General features: G+C 40.1%; 1 protein-coding gene and 4 non-coding genes across 6 annotated transcripts; all 5 read right to left on the bottom strand.

Moving 5' to 3' along the window:
• Positions 1 to 867: 867 nt before the first annotated feature.
• ncl (nucleolin) lies at positions 868 to 14,843 on the bottom strand. Of its 2 annotated transcripts, none has more exons than XM_072914628.1 (16): positions 14,678 to 14,843; positions 12,389 to 12,484; positions 12,203 to 12,311; positions 9,899 to 9,982; positions 9,456 to 9,653; positions 9,136 to 9,282; positions 8,851 to 8,934; positions 8,644 to 8,767; positions 8,401 to 8,537; positions 8,204 to 8,330; positions 3,466 to 3,605; positions 3,255 to 3,390; positions 2,864 to 2,991; positions 2,588 to 2,714; positions 1,701 to 2,011; positions 868 to 1,603 (listed from the first exon to the last, which is right to left on the bottom strand). In XM_072914628.1, the coding sequence occupies exons 1-16, from the start codon at positions 14,693 to 14,695 to the stop codon at positions 1,527 to 1,529; spliced, it is 2,043 nt and encodes a 680-aa protein (XP_072770729.1). In that variant the 5' UTR covers positions 14,696 to 14,843; the 3' UTR covers positions 868 to 1,526. The 2 variants fall into 2 exon arrangements, with proteins under 2 accessions (XP_072770729.1, XP_061831991.1); XM_061976007.2 differs by having other exon boundaries at positions 9,456 to 9,656.
• Positions 5,364 to 5,500, bottom strand: LOC133616871 (small nucleolar RNA SNORA57). The gene has a single exon (XR_009816914.1). It is a non-coding gene; the product is annotated as a small nucleolar RNA SNORA57 (small nucleolar RNA).
• On the bottom strand, positions 9,356 to 9,426 carry LOC133616867 (small nucleolar RNA SNORD82). Its single transcript, XR_009816911.1, has one exon. It is a non-coding gene; the product is annotated as a small nucleolar RNA SNORD82 (small nucleolar RNA).
• On the bottom strand, positions 9,724 to 9,862 carry LOC133616870 (small nucleolar RNA SNORA57). The gene has a single exon (XR_009816913.1). It is a non-coding gene; the product is annotated as a small nucleolar RNA SNORA57 (small nucleolar RNA).
• On the bottom strand, positions 11,952 to 12,090 carry LOC133616868 (small nucleolar RNA SNORA57). Its single transcript, XR_009816912.1, has one exon. It is a non-coding gene; the product is annotated as a small nucleolar RNA SNORA57 (small nucleolar RNA).
• Positions 14,844 to 18,614: the final 3,771 nt, after the last annotated feature.

Here is an 18,614-nt window from a genome sequence, read left to right on the forward strand (position 1 = left end):
TATGTTATTGGACTTTCAAAGTCTTAAATTTGTACCAATAGTTCTACAAACGCTAAATTGCCGACTAAACAGTAAAGTCGGCAAGTTCTCGCAAAACGTAAAGATTTACGGAAGTGAAACAGTTACTACAAAATACCCGGATGACACCGCCCATTTTAGGAAGTTAACTTCCGTTTCCTTACATCCCAGAATGCATTGCGTATTCCATTGCGCCCATTAGGCCTTACCTTAAGTCTTCCGTTTCCTTACATCCCAGAATGCATTGCGTATTCCATTGCGCGCCATTAGGCCTTACCTCGTCTTTTCGATCAGCATTGCGAGATTTACAATTGTATTTGAACGCTACTTTCACCTTGAATATAATCATTTGATTTGTTAAACAATGTACAATAATCTGACGCTTTCGAAACATTGCTGTGAACTGGTTTCATCCTGCGCTGAGCATGTTTGTACATCGGCCAGGAAAAGGCGCCGTTTGGGTCAGTGGCGGCTTGTTTCGATACTAAAGTTCATTGATGTTCCAGGTATACAATACTATAACGGTCGGTGGTCGTGCTTAACTGAATAAGAGGTTTTCGTTCAACTTCAAATTGGGCATTTGAGACAATTTTCCACAAAATATGCTGTAACATTTGCTTTTACGTACAGCAATTTGTCATTTTCCATCTGGCAACAAGACTGATAGATGCCATTTTCCTACGTAGTCCACGGTAGCAATCAGCGTCACCTTTTTAATTGGAATAGCAAATGTGTGCACGTTTAACAAGCATTCTGTTGGCTATGGTTTACATAATACATACACGGTAGAAATGGTTCAATACGTTCAACCTCATTTATAGGCAAGCCAAATACAGAGATCATGACAGATTTAAAAATCACCTGTGCGGTTTATTCAATGAGGAAATTAGATTCTCAGATGGGAAACAGTTTAACACTACAAGTTATGTTACATAGAGGTGCGCTCATCCTCCAACTCGAACAAGATCATATCCCAATAAACACGAACGTTTTTTTCCATAGTAACACCAAACTCTTGAGTAGACTCAAATCCTCTTATCAAAATATGCTTTACACATTACATACAAGCAGGACTAAAGCAAACTAACTGATAAACGATAAAAACAAAAAGAGTGGATACAAGTGTATTTTACAAATGGTAAAATGGAAATCATACAAACTGTTTAATTTACACATGTATGTATCTGGGAAACAGAAAAAAAACACGACTAGCTCAGTTTTCACAGCAAATTTGGTTGCCAGATCCACTACATACATTTCACTCCTTTAGAAACACAAACTAAAGACGTGAAGGGGTGCTGGATATCGTTCAAGACATTCACTTCTCACATGAGTTGAAAGGTCAAACGTGCCATTTTGGCACAAGGAGGGCGGGTAAAGTTTGAGGGTTCTAAATATAAAGGGCTAAAATGCCCATTTACAGTTAAATAGCGACACTTTCTGGAATGTCCAAAAGCTCTGAAAACTGATGAAACAGAGTCCTTTCAAAAAGTAAAAGACTAAAGGATTTAGTCATCAAACGTGGTTTTCTTTCCTTGAGGCCTGCCTCCAAATCCACCACCGCCGCCGCTGCTGCCTCGTCCACCTACAAAGACAGTTGGTTTAGTAGTCAGCAAGGAGATCAGAGGTGAACTAACCACTCTTGTTGATGAAGTCTAGTACTTATTTTGCAACAAATTTACCTCTGAAGCCACCACGTCCGCGACCACCTCCACGAGGACCTCCTCTCCCCCTGCCGCCGAAGCCTCCGCCGCCACGACCACCAAAGCCGCCACCTCGGCCGCCGAAGCCGCCACCGCCGCGACCTCCTCTGCCGAAGCCGCCGCCACCACCCCCGCGTCCAAAACCGCCCCCGCGGCCTCCACGGAATCCTCCCTCACCCTTGGGCCTGGCATAGTCGAGGGTCACTTTGCTTCCATCGATCTCGCCGTCTTCCATAGATTCCTTGGCTGCCTTGCAATCGTCCTCCGTGTCAAAGTCCACAAAGCCGAAGCTAAAGAGAAAAAAATGCAATTATAAAGAAGCCGTTCTCTTTTGCCAACTACAGTATCCCCTAAGCGAAAATACATTTTTATATTTATTCAATTTGGAACTGGCCTTTATTTGCAAAATGCAAAGGTCAATTCTAGTCACAATATTGTTTTAAATACTAATAAGCTCTTTAAATGGATTCAAAATAAACTGATCCACTGTAAAATCTTGAAATTGTTGCATTTTACACACTCAGTTGTATAAAAGGGATACAGTAGATATCAATTTAAATACAAGTGTCAGACAGCTAAAAGGAACTCATTCATTTATTGTGTGAAAGTCAGAATAAAAGAGTTGGCCTAAAACAAAAGCAATTACATTTTTAAATATACAAATCCCAATGACTACACATACTTTTATTCTCACTAAAAGCTGTGATGGTGATTGAAATAAGGGATACATTTTGTCCGAATGTTTGTAAGTTTTGTAAAGCTGGGATATGGTTGAAGTTGTACAGTTTTGCTTTTAGATTAACATTGTGATTTTTGTATAAATATATATATAAGTGGTGGTCAAGGAGAGTTCACTTAAAACCTACCCTTTGGAAGACCCTGTGTCTCGGTCTGTGACAATTCTAGCACCCACAGCACCATCGAAAGCTTCCCTGAGGGTTTCATCTGTAGTATCTTCTGTGAGACCCCTGACAAACAGTGTCTTTGTTGGACCTAGAAACAAAAAGTATAGTTAGTGAAAGCTTTGTGTGTTCATTACCAAGGCATTAAGTTAGGGGATTGTGTCACTTTTTTATCATTACAGAATTTCTAAAGATCCAGGTTTTCATATCCTATAACAAGACTACCGTTTGAAGACCTACCAGAGTTTCCTCTGCCTCCTTCTCCCTTGTACTCCAGTCGGACTGAGCGGCCTTCAATCTCTGTGTTGTTTAAAGTGTCCATGGCTTCCTTGGCGTCTTCTATGCTGTCAAACTCTACATAAGCATACCTGAAAACAACAAACGGGTGATGAACATGCAGGTTCCAAACACCAAAAGGTTGCCTGGTGTTACAAAGAGTAGTTGTAGCACAGCAGACATGGCCGTATACCCTGACTTAACAGAAGTGCGGCTGGTTTAAACTGTGCACAGGCTCTGCTTCTCGTGCGAATCCATGCATAATCATGGCAAGATTATGAAGAGCTCATGAGAAGGTGCAAAATGCAAGTTACCCTACATCAGAAATGGCACGATTTAGGCACTTGTTTATTACCCTTTAGGCTTGCCATCGTCTCTCAGTGGCATTTTGATGGCAACAGACTTCTCAAACGTGGACTGCAGGATATCCTCTGTGGCGTTGAAGGATAAATTATTCACCACTATGGTTTTAGCGGTTGCTGCTCCACCTCCTGGAAGGAAGATGAATATAGTTTCACATTTATATCACTTAAATAAAAAACACAAAAATGGCACAAACTATTTACCTTGTCTACTAGGAGCAGCTTTCTGGCTTTTCTCTCCTACGAAGTCTAGAATAATAGACCTGCCCTGCACGTCGGAACCCTGTGCCTCTTCCAGCGTCTTGTCTGCCTCAGCCTCGGTTTTGAACTCAAGGTAGGCAATGCTGTCAAAGAAAATGGAAAAATATTAATGCCTGCCTTCATTCCTGTATGAAGATATGCCTACCTCGGTCAGTCAAGATGCTGGAATTAATTTAAATCCAATATCCAATATAAATACTGTGCCCCATTATAAACAATTTTAATTTGCAAAGTAATTACCCAATCTAATCAACTACTCAAACTACGGTTAACGTCATGCTTAAAGGGGAACTGCAGTTTTTGGGGGAAATTTTGCCCATCGTTTACAATCACGAGACACGCCTTTTTGGATTTTAAAGATTCAACGTTTTATACACATACACTGCAAGCCTATATATAATATAGTAACAGACACGTGTAACAATATGTACCGTATTTTTCGGACTATAAGTCGCAGTTTTTTTTCATAGTTTGGCCGGGGGTGCGACTTATACTCAGGAGCAAGTCTGTGTGAAATTAACACATTACCGTAAAATATCAAATATTATTTACCTCAATCACATAAGAGACTAGACGTATAAGATTTAATCGGATTTAGCGATTAGGAGTGACAGATTGTTTGGTAAACGTATAGCATGTTCTATAGGTTATAGTTATTTGAATGACTCTTACCATATTATGTTACGTTAACATACCAGGCACGTTCTCAGTTGGTTATTTATGCCTCATATAACAAACTTATTCAGCCTGTTCACTATTCTTTATTTATTTTAAATTGCCTTTCAAATGTCTATTCTTGGTGTTGGGTTTTATCAAATAAATTTCTCCAAAAAATGCAACTTATACTCCAGTGCGACTTATGTTTTTTTCCTTCTTTATTAAGCATTTTCGGCCGGTCCGACTTATACTCCGAAAAATACGGTATAACATTTACCGCGTTTTTGGTTTTAATCATTGCCGGAACTAATTCTTCAGCGCATTGATTTCCTTTTCCATAGCAGCGAACATCTGACTTCCGACAACAACCCCTTCCCGATACAAAAACATGTTTACTAATCATGGCAGATTCAGTAACAACAAAGACAACTATTTTTTGGAAAAATGATTAAAATCCTTTTTTTTTTTAAAAATCTGAATTTAACTATTTCATCTAGAAGCCAGCACCAAGGAAGAGTGAGACGGCGCAGACAGAAGCTGAGAGTGAGGTGAAAGTGAATTGAAGCTACAAAATGTAGAAATTTGAAGCCAAGCTATTTGGACAAAAATGGGAGTGCTTACCCATAATTAACCGAAAGAAACATCCCTGGCCAAATGAACTTAACAGACAACTCTCCATCTAGTGAGTCATACTTTATATTGAGCATGATACATGCAGCACGTCATGCGTATATCATGCTATGATGTCTGGCTAGCTGTGTTCAAACAAAACATGAAATGTGGGCTAATACTTTACAGATACTGTAATATGATTGTACATGTTTTCAGTCAGTCCAGATTGGTGTCCTATCGCATTATGTTGTGCATTTCGTGCTGACGTAGAAGCTAGCTTATCCCTTGCCGTAGTTAAGTTTCTACAGCAAGTGTTAGTACAGTAGAAAATAAAGTTCCTCAGTGTTCGCTCTCACAATGTCGCTACAGTTTGATTATACAGGTTAGAGAAGCATTGCCGTTTTTTTAAAGCATTTTAAAGTGATTTAAAGGTAGAATTGAGTGCTTCCATTAGCTGCATTGCTAGTCACCAAGAACAAGCCATTTTTTATGGCAAAAATAAAAACTTTTGTCCTGTCTCTTAAGGATCGAGAATAGGCAAAATTCCAAAAAATAGGTAGAGTTCCCCTGGTTCATGTCACAGCGATTGAGGATAGAACTGGTGGACAATTAAACACACCAGCACCGAAGACATAGCGCTGTATGTTAATTTTCCTCCGAGCATTACACACGAGTACTGATCAACCACATGCGTGTCAAGAAATGGAGGGTGGGAAATAATACATAAATCGAATCACGCATTGTCTGCTTTTGGAGAAAACTAGTGCGACGACATGCGCATGTTTGCACCCTATGGAGACAGATGTGTTTATCACTAAGGAGTTGCTTTGTCTTTGATATACCGTATTTTCCGCACCATAAGGCGCCCTGGGTTAAAAGCCACGCCTTCAATGAACGGCATATTTCAAAACTTTGTCCACCTATAAGCCGCCCGGTGTTGTAAGCCGCATCTAACTGCGCTAAAGGAATGTCAAAAAAAACAGTCAGATAGGTCAGTCAAACTTTAATAATATATTAAAAACCAGCGTTCTAACAACTCTGTTCACTCCCAAAATGTACGCAAATGTGCAATCACAAACATAGTAAAATTCAAAATAGTGCAGAGCAATAGCAACATAATGTTGCTCGAACGTTAATGTCACAACACACAAAATAAACATAACGCTCACTTTCTGAAGTTATTCTTCATTCATAAATCCCTCGAATTATTCTCCTTCGTTGTCCGAATTGAAAAGTTGGGCGAATGTGGGATCCAAAATGTCGTCTGGCGCTGTCTCCCTGCCTCCCTGTCTTGGTGAACGTCACGTGTGTTCGCCTTCTGTCATCCACTGTTCCCACGCAGTTCGCAGTCTAGCTTCGAATGCCCTGTTGACACCAATATCTAGCGGCTGGAGGTCTTTTGTCAATCCACCCGGAATGACGGCGAGTATTGAATTAAGCGCGTAAGCGTGTCTCTTAATGTGATGTTATGAGCTAGCAAATATAACAACTACACTACCCAGCATGCAACGATAGTGACGAGCATGCGCGGTAGCCCTGAGAAGCGTTGTTGTATGCTGGGAGTTAGAATGTGGTTATGAGCACGCTGTGAGTAAACGTTGAGAACTCAGTTAACACGCCTCGTCTGCATTATTTATAATTAGACAGACAACACACTTAATAGGAGCCATTTTGGGGTCTTTACATAAACACACAAATGGAAATGAAACGTCACATATGCCAGCATGCACCGCGCGCTTCTTCTACGGGGAAAAAAGATGGCGGCTGTTTTCCCGAAGTTGCGAGACCGAAACTTTATGAAAATGAATCTTAATATTTATCCATATATAAAGCGCACCGGGTTATAAGGCGCACTGTCAGCTTTTGAGAAAATTTGTGTTTTTTAGGTGCGCCTTATAGTGCGGAAAATACGGTAGGTATTTTTCACTCACAATTGAAAGAACTGAATGTATGCGCGCACACAGAAAGGGGCAAAAAACTTTCACCTGAGGTGCTGTCTTGCTATAGCCAATAATAAATAGATGTCACTTGGCTGTGAGAAATCAAAGTGACGGTTTAAAATCTCAAGCGGAAAAAAGGTATAATACAACTTTTGCTTCAACCACTAACGGAAAAAGGGCATTGGTTGCATCACTGCAATGTAAACATTACAGTAAAGGACGACACCCTCCTGCAATCACATGACATTGTTGTAGTAGTGGATGTTGATAACAAGACAATGTAATTTTACATGCACAGATCTACAATGGGGAAAAAAATCTTGGATCTCATTCCAAGGTTTCCCTTATATGTATCTGATCATTGCACTGCTCCACCGCTAAATTGAAGCCTCCACATCTTAAAAATGATTTGTCCTTGTCCATAAGTTAGGGATCTGACTTGCCGACTTCTTACCTACTGTTGGATACGTTTTAACATGTGATGCTACATGTACCGCAGTGACAAATGCTAAAGACTGCAACGGTAGTTCAGCTTCCCCTAAACTATACAAAGTGTTCAAATATATTCTTTTGTGTTTGCATTTCATTGACTAAATGCATTAGAACGCGTTTAACTTTTGTTTACAAGCAGCGACTTCGGCACAACTTTTTTTTCATTGATGTGGTAGCATCTCAGTGCTGGAGCCAAATGAGACAATCATTGAATAAATACTCAACGATGAGCGAATGAATAAGAGTGATAGAAAGGGGGTAGCCGGGCTTCCGCACAATTGGATGACCAGTCTGGGCTGAATCTCTTTAAAAATTATTGTATAATGACTGCCATTTAAAAGTGTTTATAATGGAAGTTAATGGTAACATTTGTCACAAGGAGCATATGGTGGAGCAAATTATCAAAAAGTGAAAAGTTGTACCCATTCAAAATTGTATTACCAATCTGATATATAGGGGGAAAAACAGCCAACATACAATAACTTTTCACAAAAAGGTGAAATTGATTAAATGGGAATTTTAAGTGGCAACACTCAGTAATCATTTCAATATTGATAAAAATAATCTTTATTTTGGCCATAATTGGCAACCCTATTTTTATATATATATGGACAAAAGGTGTCAATATGTCTTATGGCCATCAGGTGCCAGCTTTCAAAATTCTAACATTTTAGTAATTTTGTTCCTGCCATATTACTTTGTTCATATGCACATTCAATTTCTACTTGAGGTCCATGAAACTGATTTTATCTACAATGTTTCTCCTAAAAGGAAATAGTTTTTAATGTGTTTTAAAACATTTAATTTACCTTTTTGAAAATTTTGAGCACATTTTATATCGGGATTATAACGTGATAATATGGGTCACAGTAACCGGAATAAGAAATGTTCATACCGTGACATCCCTAATACACACTATTGTGACGTTTTGGCTATAACGTCAATGTTTAAATCAGAACATACAAGGGTTGTTTTTTTACCCTCTGTTGGAGCCGTTCTGGCCTGGAGGGATCCGGACATCAACTGCGTCTTCAAAGACCTCCCTCAATTCCTCAACCGTAACAGAGAAGGGAAGGTTTTTGACAAAAAGTGTCCGTGCTTCCCTTTCTGTGGACAAAGCAGTGTTAACAGAATGTCGTACATTTCCTCAACCATGAAAAGCAAAGTCACCAAATACCTTTCTTTCCAGAAGCTGCGTTATCCTTGCTTCTTGCCCTGTCCAGCTTGATCTCCTGGCCCATAAACTTCTTACCATTCAACTCCATCGCTTTCTGCACTTCTTCCTCAGATTCTAAGTCTACATAGCCAAATTTCCTGAAAGAACGCCATGCAAAACATTAAAAATGATTGTTCCACACAGCCACTAAACCCTAAAATAGTAGCATTTATATTTTAACGAGGTATTAATTGATCGTCATACCTGGAGCCGCCTAACCGGACATCAGCGATCTCAATGCTGTTCTTGGAGAAGAATTTCCTTAGCGCCAATTTGATTTCATCGAAGTCTTTGTCAGGGTTCAGATTGCCAATATACAAACAGAAACCTGACAAAACAGGGAAGATGCACTTTCAGTCACAGCAGTATAAAGATGGGGTAAATGGTTGCTCAATGAATTAACAGTTTTACCTTCGCCATCTGACTTTGCTTTCTTGGCAGGTGGTGTGTCCTTCTTACCCTCGGCCTTCCTCTTACCAGGTGTAACTGGGGCTTCTGTCAATTAAAGTAACACAAAATTCAGCCATTCCACTTTGGGAGAAGCATTAGGTGGGGAGGATATCTTGGAGGACCAAACCACAATGTGAGCAAACATGCTTGACTCATTCTACTTGCTAACATGATAGAACCAAAAAAATAAAAATAAAAAAGATGTTCAAAGCGGCACTGCACAAATATTTAACTGCCATGAATTACCGTCTTCGTCATCTTCCTCGTCGTCATCCTCATCGTCTTCATCGTCATCGTCATCCTCATCAGACACTTCCTTGGCTTTCACCATGCCCGCTTTCTTTGCCTTGGCGGCTTTTGGGGCAGGTGTGGTATCCATCTCCTCTTCAGAGTCTGAAAGCCACAGAAGCCGTTGAGTTAAGAAGGTAGCCGGTAGCCGTTATATGCAAATCTCAACATATCGGCACTGCATCAGATATATGCATGGTGACATCACTAATTTTCAGTATTAAGTCCCATGTGATCATCACTTGCAATCTAGACTAAGGAAAAAAGTGTACACTTACCATCTTCTTCGTCTTCATCATCATCTTCATCATCGTCGTCATCCTGCTTAGCCTTTGGCTTAGCTGCAGTTTTTTTAGGAGGTGGGGCCTCCTCTTCTGATTCTTCGTCATCTGAAGGTTCCTTTGCAGCTTTGCCTTTCACTTGCTTAGCGGGTTTGGCTCCCTTCTTGGGGGGCGGGGCTTCCTCTTCAGACTCTTCATCTAGGAGACAATATACCGAATCAGCAATTACCCCCAAATCCAGGAAAAACATGACATGCTTAATGGTTAATATCACAGCGATTGAGGATAGAACTGGTGGACAATGAAACACACCAGCACCGAAGACATAGCACTGTATGTTAATTTTCCTCCGAGCATTACACACATGAGTACTGATCAGCCACATGCGTGTCAAGAAATGGAGGGTGGGAAATACTTCATTAAAACAACGGATGACCTACCATCATCATCTTCGTCGTCATCTTCAGACTCTTCGGCAGGTGCAGCTTTAGCAGCGGCTTTCTTCGGGGGTGGTGCTTCCTCTTCTGTGGGATTGACAAATCGACATTTGTTTACAAGTAAGAATGGGCGATATGGCTTAAAACCTATCCCGATATCCTGTATATTGCAGCATCCTGCGATAACGATATATTTGGTATGTAAATGAAACTATTTCAAAACGGGTTACAGGGGCTACTTTTTTGGCTGCTGGCGTATGCGGTAGCATATTGCGTCATTACCAGTTGCATTATGGTCAAATTTATTATCTGCATACCGTATTTTTCGGACTATAAGTCGCAGTTTTTTTTCATAGTTTGGCCGGCCGGGGGTGCGACTTATACTCAGAGCGACTTAAGTGTGAAATTATTAACACATTACCGTAAAATATCAAATATTATTTAGCTCATTCATGTAAGAGACTAGACGTACCGTATTTTCTGCACTATTAGCCGCACCTAAAAACCACAAATTTACTCAAAAGCTGACAGTGCGGCTTTTAACCCGGTGCGCTTTATATATGGATTAATATTACGATTCATTTTCATAAAGTTTCGATCTCGCAACTTCGGTAAACAGCCGCCATCTTTTTTCCCGGTAGAACAGGAAGCGCTTCTTCTACGCAAGCAACCGCCAAGGTAAGCACCCGCCCCCATAGAACAGGAAGCGCTTCTTCTTCTACTGTAAGCAACCACCCACCCGCGTAGAAGAAGAAAAAGCGCGCGGATATCACCGTACGTTTCATTTCCTTTGTGTGTTTACATCTGTAAAGACCACAAAATGGCTCCTACTAAGCGTCAGGGATCCGGTTCATGAAAAGACGCAATCTCTCCATCCGCACACGGATTACAGGTACTATTTCACAGCAACTGATATTCCTGTGAACCGCACTGGATACAACGGGAGCACGTACGGTGAATATTCGCACCACAGGGAATGAGAAGTCATCCTTCACTGTGGTTCTAGCTTGCCATGCTAATGGCCAGAAACTTCCACCCATGGTGATATTCAAAAGGAAGACCTTGCCAAAAGAGACCTTTCCAGCCGGCGCCATCATAAAAGCTAACTCGAAGGGATGGATGAAGAAAAGATGAGCGAGTGGTTAAGGTAAGTTTAAGTTTACGCGAAGAGGCCGGGTGGCTTTTTTCACGCAGCTCTGTCCATGTTGATATACGTATGTTTGTGATTGCACATTTGCGTACATTTTGGGAGTGAACAGAGTTGTTAGAACGCTGGTTTTTAATATATTATTAAAGTTTGACTGACCTATCTGACTGTTTTTTTGACATTCCATTAGCGCAGTTAGATGCGGCTTACAACACCGGGCGGCTTATAGGTGGACAAAGTTTTGAAATATGCCGTTCATTGAAGGCGCGGCTTTTAACCCATGGCGCCTTATGGTGCGGAAAATACGGTATAAGATTTCATGGGATTTAGCGATTAGGAGTGACAGATTGTTTGGTAAACGTATAGCATGTTCTATATGTTATAGTTATTTGAATGACTCTTACCATAATATGTTACGTTAACATACCAGGCACGTTCTCAGTTGGTTATTTATGCCTCATATAACGTACACTTATTCAGCCTGTTCACTATTCTTTATTTATTTTAAATTGCCTTTCAAATGTCTATTCTTGGTGTTGGGTTTTATCAAATAAATGTCCCCCTAAAATGACACTTATACTCCAGTGAAACGTATGTTTTTTTCCTCTTTATTGTGCATTTTCGGCCGGTGCGACTTATACTCCGAAAAATACGGTAATAATAAATTTTACTTATAAAAGGCGCCTTTCAATTGGATAAAAACAACAAAGATCGATAATATTTACAATGAATAAGCAGTCAGGAATAGGTGTGTTTTGAGTCTTGATTTGAAGAGGGATATTGAGTCTACGTCACAAAGGTCTGGTGGTAATGAGTTCCAAAGATGAGGGGCTGAAAAAACTTTTGTTCTGTCTCTTAAGGATCGAATATAGGCAAAATAAAAAAAAAAATAGGTAGAGTTCCCCTGGTTCATGTTACAGCGATTGAGGATAGAACTGGTGGACAATTAAACACACCAGCACCGAAGACATAGCGCTGTATGTTAATTTTCCTCCGAGCATTACACACATGAGTACTGATCAACCACATGCGTGTCAAGAAATGGAGGGTGGGAAATAATACATAATCGAATCATGCGTTGTCTACTTTTGGAGAAAACTAGGGCGACGACATGAGCATGTGTGCACCCTTTGGACACATCTGGCCTGTTGAGCACTTACCAGACTCATCTTCATCCTCACTTTCAGCTTTCTTGACGGCTTTGCCATTTTTAACAGCTTTGGTGGCTTTCGCTGGTGTCGCTTTCTTTACCGCTTTTGGGGGAGGAGCCTGGTAAAATTCAAAAGAGGGGAAAATGAGTACAGTATAAATACTAAAACAACAAATAGAAGTAAATATTAGGGTACCTCTTCCTCCTCGCCGCTCTCCTCTTCACTCAATTCCTCGTCCTCTTTCGGAGGCGGGGGAGCTTTTTTCTTCAGGTTTACTTGTTTATTTGCTGCCTAGAAGTGGAATGGTGTAAAAGAAAAACTGAATCAGTGTTGGCGCCAGAAATTTTCAAAATGGGTTCCCATCAAGTCATAAAAATGGGGTCCCACAGTAAATCTTTGGGGAGCCACTTTTTTGCAACAGTTTTAAAATGATAGGTCAATAATTCATTAAAACATTAAATTTTGATTGAATATTACATTTTGAGCAATGAGTTTGAACAGCTTTGTTTTATTCATCAACATTGCAACTTTTTCTCAATTACATTCCACCTGTAAGCTTTTATATTCCACTTTTGTTATGTTTGTTTATTTTATTAGTATTTTTAGAATGCACCGTGGGCTTTTAAGACATTAGCTGCGTAAAACATTTCGATGCCATGTATATATATATTCAATCAAATGTATACTTTTTCTTATGCTTCCCGAGCTCACTATGTTCACTGCCCGCTGTACATGTTGGTGACTGAAGTGCTGATATCAACCAAACCTACAGTATTGCTTATTATGTACCTCAAATATTACGAATCAAAACGTAATTTTATGAGTTGCATAAAGTAAGTCAATTTGACAATCTGTCAAGTTTAACACTACGTGAGTTGTGTGTTTCCCTGTTTTTAAAATTGTGATTTCTATTTACTGTTTTAATTGGTTTTAACCTTTAAAATTGTTTTTAATCATATTTATTTTATATTGTTTTTATATGTATTTATTTTTTGTTTTTATTCAGTCATTGGTGGAGCTATGGATAATATTTTAATATTGTTGTGCAGCACTTTGGAAACATTTTGTTTAAATGTGCTATATAAAAGTGGATTGGATTGATGACTGAATGCTGATATCAACCAAACCTATCCCCCCCCGGATTGTACATAATATAAATAATTCAATGTATATACTCTGATGATTAACTTGCGTGATGACTGTATTACGCCTTTAGTAAAATGTATTATTACCGCATTTTTCTGAGTATAAGTCGCTCCAGCCGAAAATGCATAATAAAGAAGGAAAAAAACATAAGTCGCATTTTTGGGGGAAATTTATTTGATAAAACCCAACACCAAGAATAGACATTTGAAAGGCAATTTAAAATCAATAAAGAATAGTGAACAGCAGGCTGAATAAGTGTACGTTATATGACGCATAAATAACCAACTGAGTCATTCAAATAACTAACATATAGAACATGCTATACGTTTACCAAACAATCTGTCACTCCTAATCGCTAAATCCCATGAAATCATATAAGTCTAGTCTTACGCGAATGAGCTAAATAATATTTGATATTTTACGGTAATGTGTTAATAATTTCACACAAGTCAATCAATGCCTAAAAAAAAGACTAAAAGTGACTGAATTGCCAAACAAAGGAACTCATTCTGGCAACAAAAGAAAAATAGGTTTATGTTACAAAAGTCCATTCCATGTAACTTTTAATAATTCAGTAATTACGGATTGAGTGTGCAGGCCACGTTGGGGGGGCAACCAGGTGTTGCACCTCGTGTGTCACCGTGGGGGAGGCGCAACCCCCACGTGGATTTCAACTAGTTAGCACGATGGCTAACGTAGCAGTGTGCAAACGTTTAAAAATATATTAAGTGTTTGTACAAAAAAAAAAAGAAAAAAAGACGGCGAACACAATGCAGGGAACAAATATGGATGTAAATAGGTCGGTGGCGGCAACTGCGCAATAACAGTTGAATTACAAAAATGTCACCAGGTAGCCCTCGTGTTTAAATACTTACATCGGCCATCTTGCGTGATTTTTTAAAACGCAATACTTCACATTAAAAAAAAATAGCGTGCGTCATGTCCGCGTCAGATCAGAGCGATCAAGTGGAGAAGACGCACGAATGCCATTTTGAGCCGCTAGCTTAAAACCGCGCTAGCAGGCCGCGCTCCGAAGCCTCGCCAAGAAACAAACATGGCCGCTCTTTTAAAAGCCAGAAACGCCTATTTTATCGTCATTCCACCACGCTTGTCCCCCGACTTTTCTCCATTTTATAAAAACACACGTTTAGTCCGACACGGTCGTTATTATTTACGCTAAAACACTTTCCCCACGTACGTTATATAATCCCTTCTTAAAGACAATTACACCATCAAGGCCGCGTGCGTAGAGACGGCCACACGCTAGCAACCACATTGGAACACAAAGCAAATATTGCAACAAATATTTAAAAAATACTTCAAATCGAAATGTCTTACCTTTGCTAATTTAACCATGATGATGCCGTGTGTTTCGACGAGACACAAAGGGAAAGTAGACGCTGAGAAAGAGTCGTGTAGGTGGCTAATGGATGCACGTGTCTGTGCCTTCACCGTGGTGCATTGGATAGGAAAGACTGAGCGGGGTCCGCGCTCCTTACCCTCTTGCGAAGCGCGTTCACGCGAAAGAAACCCACGTGACTTTGCGGTCCAATCAGAAGGGAGGATGTTTCAAATCGCGCCCGCGCCTCGCCTGCTGAACGTTTTTGAAAGGTTATTTGTTCATTCACGGCTTTCTTAAATAACAATTCCCACAAAAATGGAAAATATCAAGAGAGTGGTCAACTGTACTTGAAATTGTGCCTATTGCTGCGCTGAATTCATTTCACTTTGGTCATGTGACCAGAAAGCGAGCAGGGTAGTTTTTGCAGCTGCCTTTGAACCATCCATCCATTTTTTCTACCGCGTGTCCCGTTCGGGGTCGCGGGGGGTGCTGTAGCCTATCTCAGCTGCATTCGGGCGGAAGGCGGGGCACACCCTGGACAAGTCGCCACCATACTTGCCAACCTTGAGACCTCCGAATTCGTGAGATGTGTGGGGGTGTATATATATATATATATTAGAGATGCGCGGATAGGCAATTATTTCATCCGCAACCGCATCAGAAAGTCGTCAACCATCTGCAATCCACCCGATCTAACAATTGATCAGAACCGCATCCGCCCGCACCCGCCCGTTGTTATATATCTAATATAGACGATGCAAGGCATTAGTGAGGTTATAAAGCTTTTGCCTGTTAAAGAAAGGAGACTGATCCAATGCAGTGCAGACATTCGCGTGCCACGCTGTCACGACCCAGACGCACACCAGTGCGCAATCATATGGGAGCCGCGCTGAGCGCACCTCCAAGCGAGTCTCGCTGCCGGCGACGGCCGGGTATATGGGCCCGACGCTCCAGCGCCATCCATTTTCAGGGCTAGTTGATTCGGCAGGTGGGTTGTTACACACTCCTTAGCGGGTTCCAACTTCCATGGCCACCGTCCTAGCTGCTGTCTATATCAACCAGGGTGAGCCCCACCCCTTTCGTGAGCGCACTGCGCGCGGAGTGACCCCTGTTACGCGCCCCCGGCAACAGGGGTGGTGGGCAGGTAAGCTGCGCGGGCGGAGCGCGCGGAGTGACCCCTGTTACGAGCCCCCGGCCACGGGGGTGGCGGGCAGGTAAGCTGCTTACCTGCTGCGCGTGACGCCGGCTGCGGCGAAGGCGGACGAGGCGGGGTGTCGGTGCAGTGGGCGCGGTGGTAACCCTGGACGTGCGTCGGGCCCTTCTTGCGGATCGCCTCAGCTACGGCTCCCGGTGGGGCCCTCTCGAGGGAAGGGGCCTCGGTCCCGGACCCCGGCGAGGCGTCCCTTCTCCGCTCCGTAAAAGTGTCCATCTCTTTTCTTTTCTTTTCTTCTGTTGTGGCATATGCTGCAGGTGCCTGCTCGTTTTTCGTATGTGGGTAACAACATTTAACTATGTATATATATTTCCGAATTGGTTTAACTGCCACCCGCCTGAATCTATTTAAAATCTATTTTTTTTTTATTTCAACCACCCGACCCGAGCCGACCCGCGAATAAAATCTAATTTTTTTTTTATTTCATCCGCCCGATCCGCGGATAATCCGCGGACTCCGCGGTTGTGCCCGCAAACCGCGCATCTCTAATATATATATATATATATATATATATATATATATATATATATATATATATATATATATATATATATATATATATATATATTCAAGTATTTCTTATATATATCCATTGGCATTGTTAGGCCTATTTTAGGGGGGCTCAAGCCTAAAGCCCCCCTAAATAATTTGGTGTTATATTTATTATTTTTTTAATTTTTTTTTTTTTTTACAAATACATGCCGTCATATTCATTATAAAGCGGCTCGAATATGAGTTTAAATAAATAATCATATAACCCAGTGGTTCTCAAATGGGGGTACGCGTACCCCTGGGGTTCCTTGAAGGTATGCCAAGGGGTACGTCAGATTTTTTTTAAATGTCTGTCAAAAAGAACTGTAAAAAGAAATGCAAAAATGCAATATTCAGTGTTGACAGTTAGATTTTTTTGTGGACATGTTCCATAAATATTGATGTTAAAGATTTCTTTTTTTGTGAAGAAATGTTTAGAATTAAGTTAATGAATCCAGATGGATCTCTATTACAATCCCCAAAGAGGGCACTTTAAGTTGATGATTACTTCTATGTGTAGAAATATTTATTTATAATTGAATCACTTGTTTATTTTTCAACAAGTTTTTAGTTATTTTTATATATATTTTTCCAAATAGTTCAAGAAAGACCACAACAACTGAGCAATATTTTGCACTGTTATACAATTTAATAAATCAGAAACTGATGACATAGTGCTGTATTTTACTTTTTTATCTCTTTTTTTTCAACCAAAAATGCTTTGCTCTGATTAGGTGGTACTTGAATTATAAACATTTTCACAGGGGGTACATCACTGAAAAAAGGTTGAGAACCACTGATATAACCTGTCATTATTCACTCAGTTTCCCCTCACTTCATAGCGTAAGGGAGAGAGCCCCTTTAGTGTGTTGGTATCCAATCCATTCCACTTGTTCATATAGAAAATGCCCACATCACTCAAAATCCAGTCTGCATTTTCTCTGCGACCTTGCTTGCGGTCCTTGGACTTGTTCATATAGAAAATGCCCACATCACTCTTGTAGAATCTATATAAAGTAATACACATTAGTCTATTGTTCAAATAATGAAAAAACATCATTAAATATATTTGTTTTATTGTATTGTTACATTAATAGCTGTTGTATCATTGTAGGATGGCTTGTTAAACATTTCATAGGATTTTCAGAGGGAGGAAAAACCAAGACATTTAATATAAAATGTAAAATGAATAAATACATAAAAAGAAAAAGTAAAAAAATGGTTAAAAGCCATCGTACCGGGGAGCATTTCATTTCGTCCCGTGCATTTTTTTAAATAATAATAATAACAATGAATAATTTCTAAGTCTTTGTTAGCCGTTTGTGAAGTTTTGTGCTCGTGCGCTACGTTTGCTTGCGTCCTGTGCATCTCCTGGGGGCTAAGCCCCCCCGTCCTTAAAAGCTAGTGACGCCCCTGTATATATCTATACATATATGTGTATATATATATATATATATATATATATATATATATATATATATATATATATATATATATATATATACATATATATATATATATATATATATATATATATATATATATATATATATATATATATATATATATACATATATATATATATATATATATATATATATATATATATATATATATATATATATATATATATATATATATATATATATATATAATCCGTTCATGAATGAGTATATCCGTTCGGCCACCGTGTTCAATGGAGAAGTCTGATCTACAAAATGTGCAGGCAGCACACCCCTTCCCCTTCGAGCTGTCCTGGATGAACTGAAATTATTTTTTCCAATCATTTTGGAACTTGCAAGCGTACTTCTTCTTCGTTCTCCTGCTTCGTCACTGTTGTGTTTTTGGACATTACTACTTGCCGTAGTTTTGAAATAGCTCCGTGCCTGCCTACTTTATGGGTTATAGATAAACCTATGGATAACAGAGACATATATAATAGTCTCATTTTCTGGTGAGAGAGGACGCTAAAGGTGTGTGCCTTTAAGGCACGCCCCCAATATTGTTGTCCAGGGGGAAATCGGGAGAAATTCGGGAGAATGGTTGCCCCCGGGAGATTTTCGGGAGGGGCACTGAAATTCAAGAGTCTCCCGGGAAAAAATCGGGAGGGTTGGCAAGTATGGTCGCCACATCATCACAGAGCCAACACAGATAGACAGACAACATTCACACACAGGATCGAACCCAGG

This window comes from Nerophis lumbriciformis, linkage group LG14 (genome assembly GCF_033978685.3).
Source record: "Nerophis lumbriciformis linkage group LG14, RoL_Nlum_v2.1, whole genome shotgun sequence".
Taxonomy (NCBI): domain Eukaryota; kingdom Metazoa; phylum Chordata; class Actinopteri; order Syngnathiformes; family Syngnathidae; genus Nerophis; species Nerophis lumbriciformis.

Bases quoted from the DNA above. Each gene is read 5' to 3' on its own strand.
- ncl (XM_061976007.2), bottom strand. The intron at 9,283-9,455 runs GTAAGTGTACAC...TGTGGCTTTCAG, and splicing joins TGATGAAGACGAAGAAGATG to ACTCTGAAGAGGAGATGGAT. The intron at 3,391-3,465 runs GTAAATAGTTTG...TCTTCCTTCCAG, and splicing joins AGCTGCTCCTAGTAGACAAG to GAGGTGGAGCAGCAACCGCT.